The 24913-nt window shown below is 36.2% G+C and overlaps 2 protein-coding genes across 2 annotated transcripts; both read left to right on the top strand.

The window, feature by feature from the left end:
- The first annotated feature begins 6427 nt into the window (after nt 1-6427).
- On the top strand, nt 6428-6982 carry LOC107627504 (uncharacterized). The gene is made up of 3 exons (XM_016330333.1): nt 6428-6619; nt 6723-6824; nt 6911-6982. Exons 1-3 carry the CDS (start codon nt 6428-6430, stop codon nt 6980-6982), a joined length of 366 nt encoding a protein of 121 aa, XP_016185819.1.
- Nucleotides 6983-10204: 3222 nt separating this feature from the next.
- On the top strand, nt 10205-13723 carry LOC148574974 (uncharacterized). The gene is made up of 2 exons (XM_088506003.1): nt 10205-10619; nt 12150-13723. The coding sequence occupies exons 1-2, from the start codon at nt 10205-10207 to the stop codon at nt 13721-13723; spliced, it is 1989 nt and encodes a 662-aa protein (XP_088362129.1).
- Nucleotides 13724-24913: the final 11190 nt, after the last annotated feature.

Raw genomic sequence — 24913 nt, 5'->3', positions numbered from 1 at the left:
CTTCCATGGACTCTAGATCGTCCCCCTACTATTATTGTGTCTTCGAAGAATGGTTACTTGGCATATACACCACGATTGAATACGTCCATGTCCAAATCAAAAACTACGAAAATAGCGCTTGAAGGACTTACGATAACATGCAAGAGGCCTATGAGGCATGTTTGGTATACTTCGATAGACGTCGTCCCTGAGAAGCCGAATTGTGAGCCATTGGTGGCAGTTACCATGAAGGACTGGGTGAGAAAGGCTTGTGATGTACTAGAGATCTTGCAACCAATATACAGGATCATTAGGCAGACTGCACTAGATAACCGGAGATGTTATTGACACCTCGCCTACGTCGCCCCCCCCCCCCCACCAAAAGCAACGGATGCTTTGGTTGGATCCGGCAAATACGCCTACGACTTCGACACAAGCCACGACGATGTGGCACAGCTTTGCCTTCATGCCCTATCTGAAATTCTTGACACATTCGTTGACGACTTCAACTATGACTTATTGGAGGTGTGGAAGAAAAATTACATCAACCTAGCCCAAGACCTTTGCTCCCTGAAATTTAGGCTTAAGGATGTCCCTGAGACCAAGGATGCACTCCAAGAACATGTCTTCGACCTCGACCAACTTCGACATCATCACGACAACAGTGCCAGCTCTACTCGTCCATGACTGACGGTCTAGGCACTAAACCTCCACCCACACACCACCACTCGTGACGTTTTCAATCTACCATTTCAATCAAAGTATTCTCTGTTGCAAATGCCTCAGCTATGTCTTCCATATTGCGTTGTATTCCTATTAATGAACTAATCTTAATTTGTGATACTTACCTTTTGATGCATCGAATTTACTTTCCGCTCATACATTTCAGTTTTGTTGTCACATAATTGAAATAAATTTCACTACCCACACTGTACAACTAATACTCACTTTAGCTGTTTGGCATGCTTCAGCTCGCATAAAGAAATTTACCCTAAACCATTGTTACATTTGATTATTCTCGTGAATATACAAGTTTTTCTATTTTGCACTATCCTACCCCCCCTCCCCCCATTATTGGCCTCTTAAATTATGTTACGATCATATCTACAACGTCATTGAACTAATACAAATTTGGAACGGATTTACAGTAGCCATTCTTTCCTTAATATTACATTTCACCTCATGAAGACAATAATAAAAAATAACTATTTATTCTAAAACACCAATATCGTACATAATAATTGTATATTTTAAAAAAATTAAGCAAAATGAGTTAACAACTTTTTATTAATAACATGGTTAAATATAAAAAAGAGTAACTGAAAAGAGAGAATAAATATAAAAATATAATAATTAATAAGTATAATGGTGTATTTTCAACATAATTAACACTTTTTTGTTATAAAATCAATATATTTGTATTTATTTTTAAATTTATACATATATAAAAAAATAGACAATTAATTTGGATCAAAGAAAGAATAACACTTAATTTAATAATATCATCTCATATATAAAATACAATTTATTCATTAAACATTAATTTAATTAAACAAAAATGTATTTAGATGCATAAATTTTGAATGAGCACAAAAAATAAAATACATAATTAAAATAAAAAAGTTACATTAACGAATACAAGCAACTCCTTCCATTTTCGACCGTTACATCAATCCTCAATGTTTTGTCCGTCCACATTTTTTTTATGATAAAAACGGGCTTAAGCCCAACAAAAGGAAAAACTAAGACTAAAACAAATACAAGTCGCATATTTTTAAAAATCAATTAGAAAAGAAAAGTTATTCTCCAATCAGCCCAACATCAAGCTTGCATGTCTACAAAAAATTTTTTTGATGAACCCACAATGACAAGCTAGGCGGTCAATACGGCTCGGCTCTAACAAATGTAACACCAACCTTACCCTGCATACATCCAGCTCTGGAACCTAGACACGTCATGTCAGTGACAAAATCGAATACCATACAAATCAATTGATCCTGCACCATAAATCCTACACACTATTAACCAACATCTCTATCTAAACCATCAACATATTTTAATCTATATCTACATGATGCACATGCTTGTCATACCAAATTTTGTCTCTTTACACTATCATATGAGAACAGATTTCGATAGTATAACTTGTCACATCAGATGTCAAAAACATCTTCTTCATACCATGAAATAAATCTCTTGCTTCATTAACCATCTTACGCAAAAATAAAGTATTCATAAACTAAGTTGTTGTAAGTGACAACTGACATCAAGAGGCTTTACATAGCAACAACCAAGAATTAAAGAATTGTAAGTGATATTGTTAGGATAAATCCCTTAAGCAATCATATTCATAAACAAAGCACCTGCCTCGATTATAAGTCCATCTTTACATAATTCATCAACAACAGTGTCTTAAATTACTAAACTAGATATAATGAGTTGTCGCTCGAATTTTTAATTCATCAACAACAGTGTCGTAAATTACTAAACTAGATATAATGAGTTGTTGCTCGAATTTTTGTAATAACTCAATGACAGCTCTTGTCTATCCTATTTTACATAACCATTAATTAATATTCCATAAATAAGATCAAGATGATAACTAATGCTTTGACCTTATCATGAAGTTTCAATGTCTCCCAATGCAACCTAATGCTTTCCTAACCGTTAGCTCCTAGATATTTCAAATTGATTTTTAAACAAAATTAAATAATTTTATTAATAATGTGATATTTAACATTTACTCAAATATATTAATACATTAAAGTAATATAAATGAAAACAATTCTATAAGATATACTAAGTAATCATACTACCTCAAAAACCATTTTGCTACTTCAAAGGAAATTAAAAACCTCAAAAATACATTGTTTTGTCTCAAATTTAGAAAAGGTGGAGACGTGAAAACTACCTAATTCAAAATTGCCTTTTATGTAATGATGTCTTTTACCTCTAATTTTTGAATTCAAACTAGCTCAGTAAGTCAAAACAATTTCAAAAAAAAATATTATCTCATTTGCTATAAAGTACGCTACGAAATTTAAAAAATGGCAAAGAACACTGCCACAAAAAAAAGTTCATCACTCTTCATATAACTCAATGAAGATATGAGGACAATAACTAAAAAAAATTCTAATGACTTCTAATTATATCAGGATTATATAAGCAAAGCCTTTCAACCTCTACAAATGATGAAAATTCTTTAGTGGAAAAATAGAATGAAAAAAAACTGCTCATAGAGCAACTTTTCATCTTCACTCCATAAATAGCATCTAATTCTGAAATCGTGAAGTTGAAAACTCTTACAATATTCTCACATTACTGTGAGTGCAAGTACTCATTCTTATCTGAGTGTATCTAAGATTTTTTGCAAATATCTAGATAATATTTTTGAACTATTTCAGAAAACCTAAAAAAAGATTTATCAACTTAGTTGTAGAAGTTGCGAACATATTTTAGCTGGTTCACCTTGTGAGTCTTCAAACTTTTCATATATTTGATTATTTGATGATCTCTAATCCTGAGAATGCTTAAGGAAAGAATATCTAAGAGTTTTAGGTTGGTGGTGTATTCAATATGAGTCAAAGATTAGCCTGAGAAGACTTGAAAAAATACTATGTAAGGTTTTTAGATTAGCTACAATTTAATCTGATTCTTGCCTAAAAAGATCAATTGAATATCTAAAGTTTTTGGTTGGTTGGATATTCAATTTAAACCCAGTTTGAAAAAATAACTTAATTAAGTTACTTTTGAAAAAATAGCTTAAACAATAAATGACTATATTAAAAGTAGCTTATAAATAAGTTATTTTGTGTTTGAATTTTTATTTTTAACAGTACTTATTTTTTAGAAATGTGATAAAAAGTAGTAGTATTATGAGAGAAGTCATTTTTTTAACTTCTCTATAAGCTCCTAAATAACTTCTTAGAAAGCTGCAATTTAGTTTTGAAAATTGCACCAAACATTAATACTACTACTTTTTATAAGTCAAAAACTCAAAAAAATTACTTTTAAAGCTTCCCAAACGGGCCTTGAGTCATTTGTTAGCTTGAGAAAGCTTGAAGTAATAATATCTTACATTTTTAGATTGATGGAAATCCACTCTGAGTCATGCCAAAAATGATTAATTGAATATCTAAGGTTCTTGACTAATGGAGTATTCAATCGAGTTACTTCGTAGTCTCAATCAGAAAGCTTGAGGAAATAAAATATATAGTTTTTAGGTTGTTCTAGGTACAATCTCACTCAAAAAATAGTATGAAAAAGCTCAATACAAATAATGTTATTTATATACTCATTCTAATAGTAGAATTCTCAAATGTTGTCCAAAAATTGATTTTAAATCTTTTAGTCAAACTAGTATATATTATTGTATACTTATCCTAAACTCTTAACTCACTACCAGAAATATAGGCGTTACCAATGGGAAGATACCCACAAACGAGAAACAGTGGCAAATCTCTATGACCGTGGTAACTACTTGCAACTTCTTGCATCTTTGTGGCCAAATTTTGCAGAACTTTTCGACGGTTTTGTTTGTTCGTGGCCAAGTTGAGATGAGTTCTCTTAATTACCACAAACCCAATGATCACCGTGGCAAAATCAAACAATTTTCACTTTCAAATTCCGCGCTTAATTTGGTAATTCCCTCTATCCTTTTCAAAATATTTTTATGCAGTTTATACTTTTCCCAAATTTAAACCCTAACCTCAGGTAAATTCAATTTATCAGGGTGCAGGCTTTTCCAATTCTCGAATTGTTGGTTTCTTCTCCCTTCTTCTCAACACTGACACTGAAAAATTAATAAAGTATGCTAATTATCTGATTTTAGATGTTGATGATGTGCAATTTTGTCACTTCCTATGATTCTTAAACTCTACCATATCTCTGAATCTTGTTTTTTTTTTTTCTTAGTACTAGTTATGCGCTGAAGTTGTTAATTTTTCCTTTTTGATTTAACAGTAGTTTCTTAGTGTAGTGTTGTTCATTACTTGTATAAAAAATCAGATTGTAATGTAACTAAAGAGACCAAATCATATACATACAATTTCACTATTTCTTTTTTTTAGTTGTCACATTTTTTTGCCCGTGTTCTTTCTGGCTAAATGCAGATTAAGTGACTAATGCCACAATATGTATTAGTTTAGAGACTTTAGTGATGGAACAAAATGATTCAATTGAGAATGAATGTCAAAATTATAAAAAGAGTACCAAAAGAGTACAAAAAGAGTACATGTTTATCTTTAACCGAATAGTTTTAAATAATTCTACAAAGTAAAAACTACTAACTATGATTAACTGGAATAATAACTAAGTTAATTAATAAGTATTAATTAAAATTCATGTGAGTCTAATAGTTGGAAGTAATATATTTATGTCTATTTTGCATTTGTCCTTTGCTTTTAATCCATTACACTCCGGTGTTACGGTTTTGCAGATCAACCCCTTCTTCCCTTCTCAAGCAAGCATTTTAGCTATTTTCGAGGTAAGCCACACATTGTGATTATTTAAAATACGTCTCATAAGTCTTGAGAAACCAATTTAAAATTCAATTCCTCAAAAGTTTATCGTCAGGTTTCAATTTTCTTTTGAATTTCAGCTTTAACTCTTAGTTTTGATGGCTATTTTTTTATGCAAAAATGGTATGTTAGTGTAGTTTAACTCCTTTTGATAGGGAGTAGGATTTGATTTGGGGTGTGTGAAGTCAATGAGAATTAATGGTTTTTATGTTTTGTTTAGATTTTCATCTATTTTAAATATTCTCATAATTCTTTTGTAACAGTTGCTGAAAACAAAAAATGTTAGTTTATTGAAATTCTATTTATGTATGCCTCTCTATTTCCAGAGTTTGAGAATTTGGGGAGCACATTATGAATGGATTTTGATCTACGAGGATCTTTCAAGAGAGATTTGGGTTCAATGTAAATAAAATAACTTATTTAACAAAGTGTAAAAATATTACAATCGTGTGTATATATTACTTGTGTGTGAGTTAGTTAGTTTTTGGAGTTAACTAATTAAATGCTATAATAGATGCTATGTTATTTGGGGAGTTAACGGTTGGAGTTAATCTATAAGTTCGGTACATAATTAACTCCCAAATTAACATAATCCTGTAATTAGAAACTAAATGAACTAGCAAAGAACTTAGAAAACTTCAAAGGCAAAATAACATCCTTTTGAAAAGTCATGTCTAGTTATTTTACATCTTTTGTTAGCTTATATGAATCTGATTAATTGCTTAAATTATCAAAAAATTGACTAATTATGCTTTTAATTCATAATGAATTTCTTACTATTTAGGTCACACAAAATGACAATCCTATATGAGCAAGATTATATTTCATTATCACAACTCGCATGACCTTGCAGAAAATCCTCAACCTAGATTACTGTGGAAGAGTGTGACTTTCTTGAATGCTGTGGAAGCATCAAATTTGCTACAGAGATGGCTTCCGCCTCTCCATTCTTCTCGTTGCAACACGCACTTAATATGGCCTTCGATGTTTGGTGTAATAAGACCAATATCCATTCTTGGCTGATAGCACTCAATGCTCACACCAATATCTGTGAAAAGTCTCCTTTCTCACATGCATTCTACACTAATGCCCCATCTTCTGCTATGTATTCTAGTCTAGACGTTTGTTATCTTCGTTCTTCTATTTGCACTTTGTTATTGAATTTAATATCATGTAACCATTTAATAATTATCTATAGTTAACAGTTTGTTTGAAAACTTGTAGGAGATATATGCATCAAGCGTGCAGTATTTGCAAAGGTTTGGGTTTCTATATTTTGCAACAACATCTGACTGGGATGGTGATTCTATATTATTAGATCTGAAGGTAATTTTTTAAAATTAATTATTTCCTAGCACCTATATACAAAACTGTTAATTGAATATAAACCGTTACATCTTTTTTCTATGTAGACGAGCGTAAAAAACAAGCCAGCTTGTGAGTTTGAATGGGCACGTCGAAAACAATTCATTATCATAGAGTGACACATTGCAAATTTTTTCCGTAAGAGAGGATATGTTCGCTCTACAACTGAATCACTAAAAATCCAAGCTATTATAAAAGATTTTGATCTCAACAAGAAGCCATTTGGATAGATTATTTGGATCCTGTTGCTCGTGAGAAAGCTAGACGATATTGTGAAACCATGTATCTAGAAGAATATTATGTTTGATGTACTTTTATTTTAGTTTTATTGAACATAACTCTACTTTATTCTTAACTCCTTTATTTTCCTATTGCAATTTTATTTAAGCTTAGTCTTTCCATTTAATGTTACTTTTGGTTTTTGACTGAACATGCTATCAGTCACCACTGTATGATGAACTAAAGTTTCCAATTTAATTGATAATATTCTATTTTTTGCTTTGTTTTCTTTTTCATGTGGGAATTTTTATTTATGATTTGGTATTAATAGTAATTTTGTTTATTCTATGTCATTTTGTTTCATTGCTAGATGTAAGAAATGCACAAAGTGTATATTTAATTGAATCCTGTTATATATTTTTCCATGAGAATGTGCTCTTTTATGGAAATTCAACATAGACACAATAACTTGTCAGATTCTCAAAATTGTAGAATCATAGATATGAGATATCAACTCTATCTTTTTCACTATTTTAAAAGCCCTATCAAAAGCATGTAGCATAGTTTCTAATTTCGATTGGCATTTCCTTCCCTAAATGAACATGTCTTGATTTAGCTAGTACTAGTCATGTACAAGTACATTACAAAAGAATAATCCTTTAAAACAACTAAAAGGTTAACTTTAAGTCCTTTTCTATCATTGCTTTCATCTATTTCATTTACAATGACTACGAAAAAATAGAGATGAAAATGGCCTTTTGTTGAATTAAAATCTAAGTCAGTCTATTAAAAAAGGCTTGCAAAATAGTGTCGAACTCAATCCCAATGCTCTCAAAAAATTATGGTGTCTGAATAATCTTAGGACCACGATTTGAAAAAAAAAGGAAACTTTTAAATTAGGACCTATAAGCAATTTTTTTGGCATCTCATCAATAAGAATTCCGAACCTGACTTCATTTATACACAAGTGCCAAGAAGTGACATAAGGACATTATCGCATACAAATATATTCTAAAAAACTACAAACTTGACTAGAATATTGTTCATACCCTGGCCCAATGCAATGGCCAGGCCCAACTAAGTTAAAAAGGCCCAATCCAAAGGGATGGCCTTCACCATTTACCTGACCTCCTCAAAGAAGTCGGACTCAACATGAGCTGGCAGATAACACTTATTAAAATAAGTAACTGCCTCCCCAAATCTCTTACCCACTTCTAGAAGAGAGATCCCAACAACCCTAAGATAAAGGGACGGTTATCCACCATCAGAAGTGGAACTACTACAGCGATGGTTATTGGCTCATCACCTATAAATACACTGACACCCTCAGGTAAACCTGAGTTCCAATACTCTAAACCTGCTGACCCCCTTGCTAACTTAGGCACCGGAGTGTCTTTGCAGGTACCACCCCCCATTCTTTCACAAACACAACTTGGACGGCAGCTCCCAGACGTAAATAAAGTCAGAGACCACTTCCCTCTAGCTTTTGGGCCTCTCATTCAAGCCCAATCCTCCGGTTCTAGGTAAGCCCTGGAACATTGGCGTCGTTGCCAGGGACTTGGAAGATCAACGCACGATGGCGGATGACCAGCATGAAAATGGGCACACCGCATCGGAATATGAGCAAGAGCATCAAGACGCGGTCAACAACAATAGAGCAATAATATCCCTACAAGGAATGGAGGGACAGCATGGTGAAGGTCCCTCCAATACCCCGGGATCGAAAAGGATCTCCTCTGAAGTTTATCAGCCCAAAAAAGATGGACAACCCCACTCTGCTTACCTAATGGGACTATTGCATGGTCACCAAGGTCGATTCGAGCAGCTAGAACAGGAGTTGAAATGACAGCATGAGGCGGAACGAAGCCTAAGGAGAGAGATCGAGCGACGAGGGAGCTTGAAGAAAATCTCTCAAAGCTAGAATCTAACCTCCGAAATAAGAATTCCCGCAGAGATAGAGAAGACACCCCATTAGGGGAAGAAGATCCATTTATTGAGGACATCATGAGGGTTAAAGTTCCCAAAAACTTTAAATGCCCTGATATGGACCTGTACGATGGGACGACTGACCTGAAACATCACCTCGGTAACTTTAAAAGTCGGATGTACTTAGCCGACACGTCAGACGCTACTCGTTGTAAGGCATTTCTGACAACTCTAACAAAGGCGGCCATGAAGTGGTTCGATGGCCTCCCCCCAAGTCAGTGACCAACTTTGACGACCTATCGCGCAAGTTCCTCGCACGCTTCTCGATCCAGAAGGACAAAGTCAAGCATGCGCCCAGCCTATTAGGAGTGAAACAGAAGGTCGGAGAACCCCTGAGAGGCTACATGGAAAGGTTCAATAAAGCATGCTTTGAAATCCAGGACTTACACACTGAAGTAGTGATAATGGGCCTAGTCAACGAACTCCGAGAAGGACCCTTCTCCCAGTCCATCTCAAAGAGACACCCGACCTCTTTAAGTTATGTACAAGAACGTGCTGAGAAGTACATTAACATAGAGGAAAATGCCAGGTTACGAGAACCGAGTTGGCGGATAGGGCATCCCGACCAATTAAAGGAAAAAGAGAAGGAGATCAAGAAAAAGGAAGAAGTCAGATCTGAAAGGCCTAGAAGATATCACTCTTACACTCTTCTATGAGTCTCCCTTGTAGACGTGTCCAGGAAAATTTGTCACACTGAAAAGCTTCCTCCCCCTGCCCCCCCCTCCCCGACCATCAAGAACAAAAAGGGAAGAAGTCGTAATGAATACTGTGAGTATCACAAGTTGTATGGGCATTCTACTAATGATTGTTATGACCTAAAAAATGTGATAGAAAAGCTGGCCATGGAAGGTCGGCTGGATAGATATCTCATGGAAAGGTCGGACAATCATGGAAAAAGAAAAAGAGATGACGAAGGTCACGGAGTAAGAAGTCCTTCCCCACAGACCCCCGAGCAGCACATTCATATGATATCGGAAGGGTTTGCTGGAGAAGGACTGACCAAAGCATCTCAAAAGAGGCATCTGAAAGAAGTCTACTAAGTCGGGAGTTAAGGGGCCGACCTCCCAACTATCTCATTCACCAAAGAAGATGGACAAGGCATTGTGCTTGGACACGATGACCCAGTAGTAATCACTATGATTCTCGCCAACACACACTTACATAGAACTCTGGTGGATCAAGGGAGCTCAACTGACATTTTGTTCAAACCAGCATTTGATAAGCTGGGATTGGACGAAAAAGAGCTAAGAGCTTACCCAGACACTCTCTTTGGACTAGGGGACACTCCCATTAGGCCGCTGGGTTTCATTCCTCTACACACAACTTTTGGAAAGGGAATAAAATCCAAGACATTAAGCATCGACTTTATTGTCGTTGATGTAGCTTCTGCCTACAATGCTCTAATAGGCGGAATAACCCTAAATCGGCTCGGAGTAGTGGTTTCTACCCCCCATATCTGTATGAAGTTCCCAACACTAGAAGGGATTGCCACCATCAGAGGAGATCAGAAGTTGGCAAGAAAATGTTACAACGAAAGCCTGAACCTAAGAGGTAAAGGCAAGGAAGTCAATACCATTGAGCTCGGAGGAGTCTGAGCTAAGAAAAAGCTACGACCACAGCCCAGAGGAAAGACTAAAGAGGTACAGATCGGGCAAGAGGTTGGAAAGAATACCAACATAGGAGCCAATCTAACGGGAGATCTGAGGCAGAAGCTGACACAGTTCCTATAAGAAAATTTCGATCTCTTCGCCTGGAAAGCTTCCGACATGCATGGGATAGATCCCGAGCTCATGTCACATAGATTGGTCGTTCATTCAGGATCCCGACCTATCCAACAAAGAAGACGGAAGCTAGGACCTGAACGGGCTCAAGTAGTTGAAGAGGAAGTGCATGCCCTGTTTAAGGTAGGCTTCATTAGAGAAGTCAAGTATCTGGCCTGGCTGGCAAACATGGTGTTGGTCAAGAAACAGAATGGCAAATGGAGGATGTGCATCGACTACACTGACCTCAACAAGGCATATCCTAAGGACCCATATCCTCTACCAAATATTGATACCCTAGTAAATTCCAATTCGGGGTATCAATACTTATCATTCATGGACGCTTACTCGAGATATAATCAAATCCCGATGTACAATCCAAACCAAGAGAAGACATCATTCATCACGCTCAGAGCCAATTATTGCTACGGGGTCATACCATTTGGATTAAAAAATGTAGTGACCATATACCAAAGGCTGATAAATAAGGTGTTTACACCTCATCTAGGAGAACTAATGGAGGTATATGTGGATGACATGCTGGTGAAGACCAAGGATGACGCCTGCCTCCTGAATAATCTCTCGCAAGTCTTTAATACCATAAGAATGCATGGGATGAGATTAAATCCCGATAAATGCACCTTTACAGTGGAGGCTGAAAAATTCCTAGGATTCATGCTAACACAAAGGGGGATTGAAGCTAACCCCGATAAGTGTAAAGTGATCCTAGAAATGAAGAGCCCGACCTATTTAAAGGAAGTTCAGCAGCTGCACGGCCGACTTGCAGCTCTATCCAGATTCTTGGCGGGATCAGCCTTAAGATCCCTACTGCTTTTTTCCCTACTAAGAAAAGGATGCCAGTTCGAATAGACTCCTGAATGCGAAGAGGCATTCCAAGAGCTCAAAAGGTACCTAAGCCAACCTCCCATTATTTCTCGGCCAAAAGCAGGGGAAGAGCTTGTATTATACTTAGCTGTCGCCGAGAAGGCTGTGGCATCAGCCTTAATACGGGAACATGAGGTCAGACAGCATCCTGTCTACTTTACAAGCAAGGTGTTACAAGGCCCTGAACTAAAGTATCAAAAACTTGAGAAGTTTGCATACGCCTTGATAATAGCATCCAGAAGGCTTCGACATTATTTTCAATCTCACACCATAAGAGTTCGGACGAACCAGTCCATGAAGCAAATCCTTCAAAAAATAGATGTTGCAGGCAGAATGGTTTAATGGGCTATAGAGTTATCCGAGTTGGACTTGAAGTACGAAACTCGGACAGCCATCAAAGCCGAATGCCTCACCGACTTCGTGGCTGAGTACACAGGAGATCAAGAGGAGACCTCCACGGCCTGGGAATTGTATGTGGATGGCTCCTCCAACAAAGTTGGAAGCGGTACTGGTATAATATTGGTTAACCAAGAAGGAACTCAAATAGAAGTTTTCCTGAAATTTGAGTTCCCAGCTTCTAACAATCATGCAGAATATGAAGCTCTGATTGCCGGTCTAAAGCTAGAGAAAGAAGTCAGCACAACCAAAGTAGTAGCCTTCAGTGATTCTCAAGTGGTGATTTCTCAAATTAATGGAGAGTATCAGGCTAAAGACCCAAATATGAGAAGGTATTTAGAAAAAATTAATGAGTATCTCGGGCAATTCCCCAAAACCGAGGTCAGGCACATAACTCGGGAACTTAACAGCAGAGCAGACGCCCTCTCAAAGTTAGCAAGTACCAAACCATGGGAAAACAGTAGAAGCCTCATTCAAGAAACTCTCCAAGAACCTTCAGTCATGAAGGCAGATACCAAGATAGACGTCTTAGAAGTTTCCGGATTAGACCTCGATTGGATGACTCCTTTGATCGAATACTTAAAATTCGACATCTTACTAGAGGAACAAAAAGAGGCCAAAAAGATCCAGAGGGAAGCGCAACACTACACATTGGTGAAAAGTGTCCTCTACAAAAGGGGAATATCTACACCATTGTTGAAGTGCGTCTCGACCTCTAAAACAGAAGCAGTACTGGATGAAGTGCATAATGGCATCTGCGGGAACCATTTTGGGAAAAAATCCTTAGCCAGAAAAGTTATCCGAGCTGGATTCTTCTGGCCGACCTTGCAAAAAGATGCTGTCAACTTTGTGAACAAATTTCAACCTTATCAGATGCATGCAAACTTCCACGTCACTCCCCCAGAGGAACCCATTTGTGTGACCTCTCCATGTCCCTTTGCAAAGTGGGGACTCGACCTACTTGGGCCTTTCCCTCAAGTGCCAGGGCAAGTAAAGTTTCTCATCGTAGGGGTAGACTACTTCACTAAATGGATAGAATCAGAGCCATTAGCTACTATTACGGCACAAAAAAGTCGGAAATTCCTGTACAGAAACATTATCACCCGATTTGGAGTTTCACACTCCATCACGACTGATAATAGTACACAATTTACTGACTCCACATTCAGAAGCTTTATGGCTAGCATGAAAATCAAGCATCAATTCACCTCGATCGAACATCCCCAGGAAAATGGGCAAGCAAAAGTTGCTAACAAAATTATACTAGCAGGGCTCAAGAAAAGACTTCAAGAAGCAAAGGGGGCTTGGGCTGAAGAGCTTCCTCAAGTATTGTGGGCATACCGAACTACACCTCATTCTACTACTGGAGAGACACCCTTTCGACTTGCCTATGGCATAGAAGCCGTGATCCCTATTGAAATCAATGAGAAAAGTCTAAGGGTGAGATTTTACGACGAAGTCGGCAATGTTCAAGCTCACAAAGAAGAACTCGAGTTGCTCCCCGAAGTCCGAGAACAAGCCAAGATAAAAGAAGCAACATTGAAGCAAAGAATGACGAATAGTACAATAAAAGGGTCATTCAAAGAAGCTTCGCCTCAGACGACTTGGTCCTAATCAGAAATGACATTGGCGTAAACAAGTCGGGTGAAGGAAAGCTTGCTGCAAATTGGAAGGGACCCTACAAGATAGTTAAGGTCTTAGGAAAAGGATACTATAAAATGGTCGATCTAGGAGGATCCAAGCTTCCAAGATCGTGGTACGCTTCTAATATGAAGAGATATTATAACTAGAACCGAACCTCACTCCCTGATGTACTCTTTTTCCCGACATCATGGGTTTTTTTTTTCCAAAAAAGGGGTTTTCCTGGAGGGGGTTTTAACGAGGCATCAAAGCGAGGGCTAGTGGCAGGAAAATAATTCCCTTAGTAGCGAAAGCATCCTTATGAAACCACATTTCATTAGTAATAATATCTCCTTTCTCTATCTTTTTTATTTTTCTCTTTAAAGTTTCCATTTATCATTACTACAATACGCACTGACTTAAGTTCGAAAAAGCGCATGGTGCACAAAATTGTGATCTCAGGCAACGGCGCCAGAAACTCTGTACGCACGTCTTAATAAATTATTTTTCATTCACAACTTCGATACAACTAACCAGCAAGTGCACTGGGTCGTCCAAGTAATAAACCTTACGTGAGTAAGGGTCGATCCCACGGAGATTGTTGGTATGAAGCAAGCTATGGTCACCTTGTAAATCTCAGTCAGGCGGATATCAAAAGGTTATGGAGTTTTCGAACATAATAATAAATAGATAGAAAATAAGGATAGAAACACTTATGTAATTCATTGGTTAGAATTTCAGATAAGCGTATAGAGATGCATTCATTCCTCTGAACCTCTGGTTTCCTGCTGTCTTCATCCAATCAATCTCACTCCTTTCCATGGCTGGCTTTATGTAAGGACATCACCGTTGTCAATGGCTACTTTTAATCCTCTCTGGAAAATGGTCCGATGCGCTGTCACTGCATGGCTAATCGTCTGGAGGCATCACCCTTGTCAATGGCTGCATCCCATCCTCTTGTGAAAATGGTCCAAATGCTCTGTCACAGCATGGCTAATCATCTGAGGTTCTCGATCATACTGGAATAGGATTCACCCTCCTTTTTCGTCTGTCACTACGCCCAGCACTCGCGAGTTTGAAGTTTGTCACAGTCATTCAATCCCAGAGTCCTACTCGGAATACCACAGACAAGGTTTAGACTTTCCGGACTCTCATGAATGCCGCCATCAATCTAGCTTATACCACGAAGATTCTGATTAAGAGATCCAAGAGATACTCATTCAATCTAAGGTGGAACGGAAGTGGTTGTCAGGCACGCGTTCGTGGGGGAATGATGATGATTGTCACGTTCATCACATTCAGGTTGAAGTGCGAATAAATATCTTAGAAGCGGAATAAGTTGAATTGAATAGAAAAACAGTAGTACTTTGCATTAATCTTTGAGGAACAGCAGAGCTCTACACCTTAATATATGGAGTGCAGAAACTCTACCGTTAAAAATACATAAGTGAAAGGTCCAGGCATGGCCGAATGGCCAGCCCCCAGGATCTAAGAACTAAACGTCCCAAGATGATCAAAATATGTCTAATACAATAGTAAAAAGTCCTATTTATACTAAACTAGTTACTAGGGTTTACAGAAGTAAGTAATTGATGCATAAATCCACTTCCGGGGCCCACTTGGCGTGTGCTTGGGCTGAGCTTGAATGTTACACGTGTAGAGGTCAATCTTGGAGTTGAACACCAGTTTGTAACGTATTTCTGGCGTTCAACTCTGGCTTGTGACGTGTTTCTGGCGTTTAACTCCAAACAGCAGCATAGAACTGGCGTTCAACGCCCTTTTACGTCATCTAAACTCGGCCAAGTATGGACTATTATATATTGCTGGAAAGCCATGGATGTCTACTTTCCAACGCAATTGGAAGCGCGCCATTTTGAGTTCTGTAGCTCCAGAAAATCCACTTTGAGTGCAGGGAGGTCAGAATCCAACAGCATCAGCAGTCCTTCTTCAACCTCTGAATCTGATTTTTGCTCAAGTCCCTCAATTTCAGACAGAAAATACCTGAAATTACAGAAAAACACACAAACTCACAGTAAAGTCCAGAAATGTGAATTTAACATAAAAACTAATAAAAACATCCCTAAAAGTAACTAAATTCTACTAAAAACATACTAAAAATAATGCCAAAAAGCGTATAAATTATCCGCTCATCAGCGCAAAAATCTATTGACCGACCTACATGGTCAGTGAGATAAAGCGACGAGGTATAAGTTGGCGTAAAGAGATTATAAAAGTCGATCATGACAAACTTTAGCTAACGACTTGCAAGTCGGAAAGCCCGAGCAGAGTAAAATGCATCACAAGAATAGCCTAAGTTGTGAAAATGATTCAATAAACTAAGTAAAAATTGAACACGTGGAACCAAGTCAATGGGAAACAAAAGAGATACGAAGATTAAGGGAAAGGGTTCCCCAGAAAGGGTTCCATTTGACGAAAAAAAACTCTTTCAAGAAGTTTTATAAAATCAAAGTTTAAAACAGCAAAGGTTCCTTCACAAAAGATTTTGCAAAATAAAAAGTTTCATCAAGCAAGAAACAGCATCGCACGCATAATAAAAATGACTACTTTGTTAAAGGCCCTATCTAAAAAGGGCCAAAAACAAAAACTTTTTGTTAAAAAGATCCTATGAAAAAAAAATTTCAAGTGTCAGGAACCATCAATGCAAATATAACAAACAAACATAAAAAGAGTTCATAAAAGGACCCACAAGTTGGGCCTTAATAGCTTCAATTACTTAGGACCAAGGAGGGGGTTTGAATCATCACCAGGAGGGGAGATCAAAACTTCAGCTACGGAAGTCGGACGGGTCGGAGGGATCTCTTTGGTGTTAGGAGCTGGAATCACCTCGGGAGTAGCCGAAGAAGAGGGCATATCAACCTCACGAGGAGGGGATTCCATTACATGCTGCCCCGCCGTCTTCAGCTCGGAATCTGTAGCGGGACGGGGAGGAGATACAATGGCACCATCAGCAACGACTTTGTTTGGGTGTAGAGGGGACAGATCCAAGTTTGGGGCCAAAACTCGAACTTATTCTTTCAGCACCTCAAACAGCACCTCAGTCCCCTTAGCCACGGACTCCTCTAGATCCTGATATCCCTCCCTAAGCTTATCCAGTTCCTCTTTTAATTCTATTTTATCCAAAAAAAAAGGTGAACATAGTTCTGTTCGGCCTTCTCCTTTAAACCCTCAGCCATGGCACATTGACTTTTTCTCCCTCTCCCGGGCCTGGGCAAGCTCTTCCTTTAGCCTAGCATTCTTCTCCTCCAGCCTCCTCTCATCCTCTTGATACATGACAATCCTCCCTTGGAGATCCTCCAAAGATTTTTGAGTAGTGCTCAAAGGAGTTTTGTCAAAAATATCAAGGAGGGAGGTACAGACCCCGGCAGTCCAAATTCCCTCTCGGATTAAAATGTTTAGATGATTTCGAAAAGCAGCATCATCCATAGCAATCTGGCTATATGGAAAGATGTGCTTCCTAGTAAACTTCGGACCATCAAAACCGGCATCCCCAACAATAGAAGAACCGGCTTCCATGGTCTTGCATTTTTTCTTTTTAGGTTCCGAGGAGGATTGAACGAGGGGTGCAGGAGGAGGAGGAGGAAGAGGAGTAGGAATAGGATTTACCAAAATTGGGCGAGAGGAAGAGGTCCACATACCATACCCATGAAGAGGAGGAGTAGTAGAAGCTCCGAGCTCCTGTGCAGCAGCTCGGGCGCAAGCATTCCTCTTCGCCTCTTGTACCTTTTGGTAAGCCACTCTCAACCTGCTTTTCACCATTTCTGAAAAGAAAAACAAAGTTAATTAGCACACAAATCGAGAATAAACATATTAATACAAGTCGAAAGAAGTCAAATGTGGCCATAAGAGCAAGAAAGACTACCTAGCTCAGCCTTGACATAACTCGGAAATCCAAGAAGAAATTTCTTGGTGTCCAGGTTTAGAGCCCATCCCCAAGCCTCCCGAAAGAACTCGACAATAGCCCTCCTCTACCCCATCCAAGTCTGCTAAGCTATATTTTTCTACAGGAGAGGTTTCTACCCAGTACAAAGGAAACCGGGGCTCATTATTCTCATCCAGGAAAAAAGGGTGATCGCCTTCAACGGCTTGGACTTTGAAAAAGAAATTTTTGAAGTCATGGAAAGATTCATCAAAGATGGAAAAAACTTTTCGGCCTTGAATGGCTCAGAAAGACACCCATTGTTGTTTGTTTTGTTTACTGAAAGGCTTGGTCAAGTGGAAAAGATAGAAAAATATTTTTAAAGAGATCGGAAGGTCAAGCTCTCGGCTGACAAGCTGGTAAATTTTCAAAAAATCCCAGGAATTGGGATGAAGTTGGGAAGGAGCTACCCTACAGTGGGACAGGACCTCCGTTTCAAAATTAGAAAAAGGCAAGGTAACCCCTAAACGGGTAAAAAGACAGTCATACATGAAAATAAAGTGGGGGTCAGTATCATTATTCCTCCCACAACAAACTCGGTCCTCAGGGTTGAGGGCTACCAACTCATATTTGGGTTTATCACCGTCGAGGCTACAGACCCTATGGTGCTTCCTGAGTTTAGTTATGAAGACAGTATCTACTAAAGGGTTCTCAGAAAAAATGGAAGTATCTACCCATCTCAAAAGGGCTTCAGGAATTTGGGAAGACATTTCTTAAAAAGGAAAAAATGTACGTAAAAATGATAACACCTACATTACGCAGAAAAAGAAGTCATAAAAAAACCAGTCCATAACGGAGTTCTTTTCAAACACAAGGAAAGAGCAAATAGCAGTCATAGCAAAAGAGATCTTCGCAAAAGGGAAAATACAAAATTCCAAAAATTTTCCTACTACGAACAATACAAACGCCACAAAGGAATATCACTCTCAAAACACGCAGTATATCAAATAAAAGGCAAAAAGGGGATGCAAAGAACTAACTTTTTTGTGAAGAAGAAGATAGAAAGGCAAACACTGCAACGAATGAGAGCCTGAGAATCCTGTGAGCAAGGAAAAAAGCGAAGGAGCGAAGCAGTTCTCAGAAAACAAATGAAAGAAAAGAAAGAAAGAAGAGGGAAAGAAATTTATAGTACACTATGGGTATAACAGTAAAACGACGCAGTCATTAAGAGGATGCGCCGTTACCAATGTAGCTGCCCCTCACGTGTAAATAAAAAAAGCCGAACGGACACAACGTTTGATCAGACGTGACGGTTGAAGAAATTCAAAATCGCGTCGATTTCAAAACTAAAATCACATCGGTTTTCCGACTTGGAAAGAAACACCAACTTGAGTATACCCGAGTTCAATTAATACTCGAATCCATCTCCTAAATAAGAGATTGGACTTGAGTAGGAGCACTGTTCATACCCTGGCCCAATGCGATGGCCAAGCCCAACTAAGTTAAAAAGGCCCAATCCAAAGGGATGGCCTTCACCGTTTACCCGACCTCTTTAAAGAAGTCGGACTCAACATGAGCTGGCAGATAACACATATTCAAATAAGTAACTGCCTCCTCGAATCTCTCACCCACTTCTAGAAGAGAGATCCCAACAACCCTAAGATAAAGGGACGGTTATCCACCATCAGAAATGGAACTACTTCAGCGGTAGTTATTGGCTCATCACCTATAAATACACTGACACCCTCAGTTAAACCTAAGCTCCAATACTCTAAACCTGCTGACCCCCTTGCTAACTTAGGCATCGGAGTGTCTTTGCAGGTACCATCCCCCCTCCCATTCTTTCACATACACAACTCGGACGGCCGCTCCCAAACGTAAATCAAGTCGGAGACCACTTTTCTCTAGCTTTTGGACCTCTCATTCAAGCCCAATCCTCCAGTTCTAGGTAAGCCCCAAAACAAATACTATTCAATTCAATTCAATTGTATCCTATAATAGTAATCAGTAAACTAATAAGCAAAACCTTAGAAATTAGAACAGCTAACTTCAAAAGACTGAAATCACATACTCCATCTGGTAGAAGATGAAACAGCTGCAGATACTCTTCACTCTTCAACGCATCCATAGTCTGTGTGCAAAAGAATAAAGGCATGAGTTACAATGATTTACCACAGAAATGTTGAACTTCAAAACTACCAAAAATTTATGCGACTCCCATAGCTAAGTTAGAGAGCGTAGATTCCTAATATCAAAATCGTCGAGGAAGAAGGACCCAGGACAAAAAATGTCCAAATGCTATTATGCAAAAGTTAAGAAGAAGAGAAAGAAGAGCCAGTAGGGAGAGCCCTCTGGAATAACAAAAGCCTTTGCCGCTTACCATCGAACTCATTCCCGTCCTCACGAGCCTTGACATTTTCTTGTCGTGTCTCCTTGTCACTGCCTTGGTTTCTCCCACCTTTCGTTATCTATTTAACAGCGTTGAGTAACTAATTCCAATAATTATTCAGTATACAATGTTATATAAGGACTGATATTTTATCTCATTCGTAAAAATATATTGGACACAAACTCTCACTCTTTGTTTATTGATGCTTCAATAGTGATATTTTTTGTATTTTATTCACACGAATTTATTATCTTGCTTGTTACAACAAAGAGAAAAGAAGAGTGAAACAAAGATTAGTGAGATCAACACTACCACAGAAATGGGGTTTAGCCACCAAATTTTAACTACAAATGCTGAATCGTGATAAAAATAAATGAGCGTGTCTTGTATTTAGTACGAAACATTGTCACAGTAGCTAAAATTTAACATTTTGCCACAAACAATATTCATCGTAGCCTTTTAATTCGAAGTTTATACTCCTCATTTTAGCAAAATCATTTTTTCTCTTCTCCTAAAAATAAAAATCAAACTATAACCTCTTCCCTCACTTCTCTCTACTTGTTTGCCATGGTCGTCATGTCTTGAATAAATATATTTTTTTAAACAAATTTATTAATCTATAATATTTTTTTTAAATATCCTAACATTAACACATATTTATGAAATTCAATATGAAAATATGAAAAAATGAATTTAGATAAAACAAATCATTATAAAGATAAAATTTATATTTTAATATTTGAGTTAATTATAAAGATAAAATTTATCTAGCTAAAATAACATAATTTGGATAGGTAATAAAAAAATTGGTACTTTTTAAGTAGAAAAAAAAAAGTTTTCAGTGAATCTTTTACTAAAAATAGATTGTTTTATCATTTGTTAAATTTAAAAGAATTGAAGATAAGTAAAAAAAATTTAGTCTTTTATTTACATAATTCAGTACTCACTATATATATTTGTGAGTACTGTACTCTTATTATATGTATAATTATTTTTTTAAAAATTATTTTGTGAAATTATAAATTAAATTTTTTATTTATACTATTATTTAATTAGAATATACCATTAATTATTTATTCTACAATTATTATTTTAGATAAATATTAATTTTACTATATGTTTTTCTATATTATTTGTAAAGATAAATTAAATTTGTCAAATACAATAGCAAGTAATTAATATTTAGTATTAATTTTTTATTATATTATTTTTATTTTAATGTATCACTTCTTTATTTATAATATCCTTCGTTTTAATAGGTCACATTTTGTTTACATGATTTTTTATTCCATTAGTTAAGAATAAATAAATTAACTATTTTTATTTTATTTTAAATTTTTGTTTATAATCTTAATTATGTTTTACTTTATATTATTATAACAAAAATTAAAAATAAAAAATATACAAGCTCAAAATTGAAATTAAAATTCTTAATCAGATTTGATCATTAAATGAGAACAAATTAATATCATTTTAAAATAATATTTTTTAAAATATATTATAGATAAAAGTTAAAACGTAAAATGAGGAGAAAGCTCTAACAAATACCTAAATCGAAGGTATTGAGAGTCCTTCTCCTTCTGCTTAGCTTCGATCCCTTTCTTTGAATCCATTTTCTCATGTCTCTCAGATCTCGATGACTCTTTGAATTTGGGTTTCTTCACAGACGCTGAGCTCAGGACATGCATTATTTCAAGGAGATGTGTGTGATTTTCTTGGTGGCTGGGCTTCTAAAAGGCACTGCCTTTAGCCACGCAATAATGTTACAGATGCAATATTGTTGCACAAATTGGGCCGAGATTTGTGACAAACTCATTTCTTCGTCGCAAGAATTGTATTCGGCTTTCACATTATCGGATTTCTCGATTCTGATTTCCCACGAACAACACCCACTGTAGCAAAGTTGCGCGCGATAAATATTTCTGGTATGGTTTCCACCATTTTCACCCATTTTTGACTTAAATATTTTCCCTCTATTTTGGTTAAAAAGATTTTAACTGTTCCCTCTAATTAATTTGGTGCAGCACAAAATCACACCGCTAGAGAATTGGAGAAATCTTTTTTCAGGTAGCACCTAACTATTATCTTTTCTTACAATTTCTGTGAGTATCATGTTTATTTATATTTTGTAAATACGATTTCTGTAAGGATTATACTCAATTTTTTTTCTTATACTTCTTCTTGTCATTTTTGTAATTTTTTTTCCTGGTTATGAAATAGATTTTTCTTCATTTGTTGTTATTAAGTTATTAGGTGTTTGCTCCTATTAGGTTGTTGTTATTTGGTTCTTCGGTGATGCTACATTAATGAAAAGAAGGATATGATATGTTATGATATCTTTTTCTTCATGTTTTTGTGAAAATAGAATTAGTTTATCTATTACTTACATTATTTTCATACAGTTATGATGGTCTTTCTGTATTTGTTGAAGATTGTAGTGCATGCTTGCTGGTTGAGGCTAATTTTATTTGAAAATAATGTCAAATTCTAATTAAAGTGATAAAAACTACATAGTATTTAAAACTTGAAAAATTACATATAAGAAAAAATAAAGGACAACCTTTAATTTGCAGATTCAATTTTTAATGTTCAAACACATTAAAAATGCTAATAATAAGTATTGATGCAGAAACTCTATATACCTACTTTTGTTTTTTTTATTCATAATGCATTTCTTAATATTTAGGTGATCCAAGATGGCAATTCTATCTGAGCATGGTGATACATCATTGCCCCAAGTCCCACAATCTTGCAACAAATCTTCAAATTGGATTGTTATGGAAGAAAGTGTGTTTCTTGAATGCTGGCTAAGGAGATGGCTTCTGCCTCTCCTTTCTCCTCGTTGCAACACGCACTCGATGTTGCCTACGACGTTTAGTTTAATAAGATCAATATCCATTTTTGGCTGGTAGCTCTCAATGGTCACACGAATATCTCTGAAAAATCACCCTTCTATCGTGTATCCTACAATAGTGCTTCATCAACTATTATGGATTCTACTCTTAAGGTTTGCCACGTTTACCATTCTTTTTGCTTTTTGTTATTTAATTGAAGATAATCCTTTAAATGTTACCTGGATTTGATTCGTTTGAAACTTGTAGGAGATATATGCATTGAGCATGCAATATCTGGTAAGGTTCGGTTTTCCATACTTTACGAAAGATTCTGATTGGGATACTGATATTATACTAATGGATTTGAAGGTAATTTTCGACAAGAATTTATTTGGCAAATAATATAAATAACCCTGTTAACTGAATTTGAATCATTACATTTTTCTTTGTAGATGAGTATTAAAAACAAGCCAGCATGTGAGTTCCAGTGGGCATGTCGAAAGCAATTCAATATCATAGAACGACATATTGCAAAGTTTTTTCAAAAGAGAGGATACGCTTCGCTCTACAACTGAATCACTAATAATCTAAGCTGTTGTAAAATACTTTGATCTGAACAAAATATTGTATACTATAAATGATTTGGATCCTATTGCGCGTGACAAAGCTAGGCGATTTTGTGAAATATGGTGTCCAGGAGAATACTATATTTGATGTACTTTTGTTTTACTTTTGTTGAACTTAACTACTCTTTTAAATTCCAGTTTTATCTAGGCTTAGTATTTTCGTTTAATGTTATTTTTCGTTTTCGACTGAACATGTCTGTCTTCTAATAATTGGTTGTTATGACTCCTCTGAAAAGCAAGTCTTCCATTCTAAGAGTTAATACAATTCTTTCAAAAATAGCATCCTCGTCCTCTATACTCTTCATATACTAATGTGTCTGTGCCTGCGAGACCAGTTAGCATGATTATTGCTATTTAAACATGCTAATTGAAATAAAATTACCATAATATTACACAAACAGACACACAAATGATTATTGCTATTTAAACATGCTAATTGAAATAAAATTACTATAATATTAGACAAATAGACACACAATATAAAAGGAAGGAATGAATAAAGAAAAGACTTAAGCTGCATAATCCCATCCGAGCTAAGCACATCACTTGGGTTGTCATCCTCATAAATGAATCTTGAGTCAATATATCAAATTAACATTTATTATAAAAGAGAGAATTCACGAGGGAGTACTACTTGAAATAGGAAAGGTAAGAGAATTGGATCTAGTATTAAATAAGATTGATGATACCTTATTTAGATTTGGTTGTATTGTTGGAAATACAAGCAATGTTGAGAAATAATGGGTGTGATGAATGCGTGCTGGCTAGCTTGATTAATAGTATTTATACGTTTTAAAAGAGAGAGAAAATGAGAGGAGGATATTAATGTTATTGGGGAGATGCATGTATCTGGCTATATTTCGATTAGATCTACCTTAATGAATTCATTGTGTAGAATTGGCTTGTTTATTCATTTATTATGTCTGTTTTTTATATTTTATTTTTAACTTAAAATGCTATATGCTCTAATTTTAGTGATTATTATAAATCATGTTAGAAAACAGTGCTCTAAGAAAAATAAGTAAAGGGATGAACAATATAAATTTTAACGTTGTGTATAAATATTTTGAACGAAAATTTTGAGTTTGATTATGCTGCTGGCATTAAATGGGCACTAAGAACATTGGGTGATCGATGGAAAGCTTACAAATATTCATTACAAAATATTTATTTTTATCCTAATAAAACAAAGGAAGAAATTTTGGCAACTAAGATTGATTCAGATATACCTCATTGAATGGGTGGCTTTTGTGCATCACTACACGAATCCTAAGACAAAGGTAATAGAATAATGTTTCTTTTAGTAGTACAGTTATATTAATTTTTTTTATTTTATTACAGCTATCTTTTATTCTTGTTATTTTTATAACAATATTACCTTTATTTTGTGTGTTTATAAATTTTAGAAATAATGCTTGCAAAATAGAAAAAATCGAGAGAAGCTTCAAGTATCACATG

The sequence above is a fragment of the Arachis ipaensis genome, chromosome B2 (genome assembly GCF_059453495.1).
Source record: "Arachis ipaensis isolate K30076 ecotype BB chromosome B2, ASM5945349v1, whole genome shotgun sequence".
NCBI lineage: Eukaryota > Viridiplantae > Streptophyta > Magnoliopsida > Fabales > Fabaceae > Arachis > Arachis ipaensis.
The sequence above is the reverse complement of the archived record's forward strand: the minus strand, read 5'-3'. Positions and strand labels throughout refer to the sequence as shown.

Bases quoted from the DNA above. Each gene is read 5' to 3' on its own strand.
- LOC148574974 (XM_088506003.1), top strand. From the start codon at position 10,205: ATGATTCTCGCCAACACACACTTACATAGAACTCTGGTGGATCAAGGG. The intron at 10,620-12,149 runs GTAAAGGCAAGG...CTGAGTACACAG, and splicing joins CGAAAGCCTGAACCTAAGAG to GAGATCAAGAGGAGACCTCC.
- LOC107627504 (XM_016330333.1), top strand. From the start codon at position 6,428: ATGGCTTCCGCCTCTCCATTCTTCTCGTTGCAACACGCACTTAATATG. The intron at 6,620-6,722 runs GTTTGTTATCTT...GAAAACTTGTAG, and splicing joins CTATGTATTCTAGTCTAGAC to GAGATATATGCATCAAGCGT. The intron at 6,825-6,910 runs GTAATTTTTTAA...TTTTCTATGTAG, and splicing joins CTATATTATTAGATCTGAAG to ACGAGCGTAAAAAACAAGCC.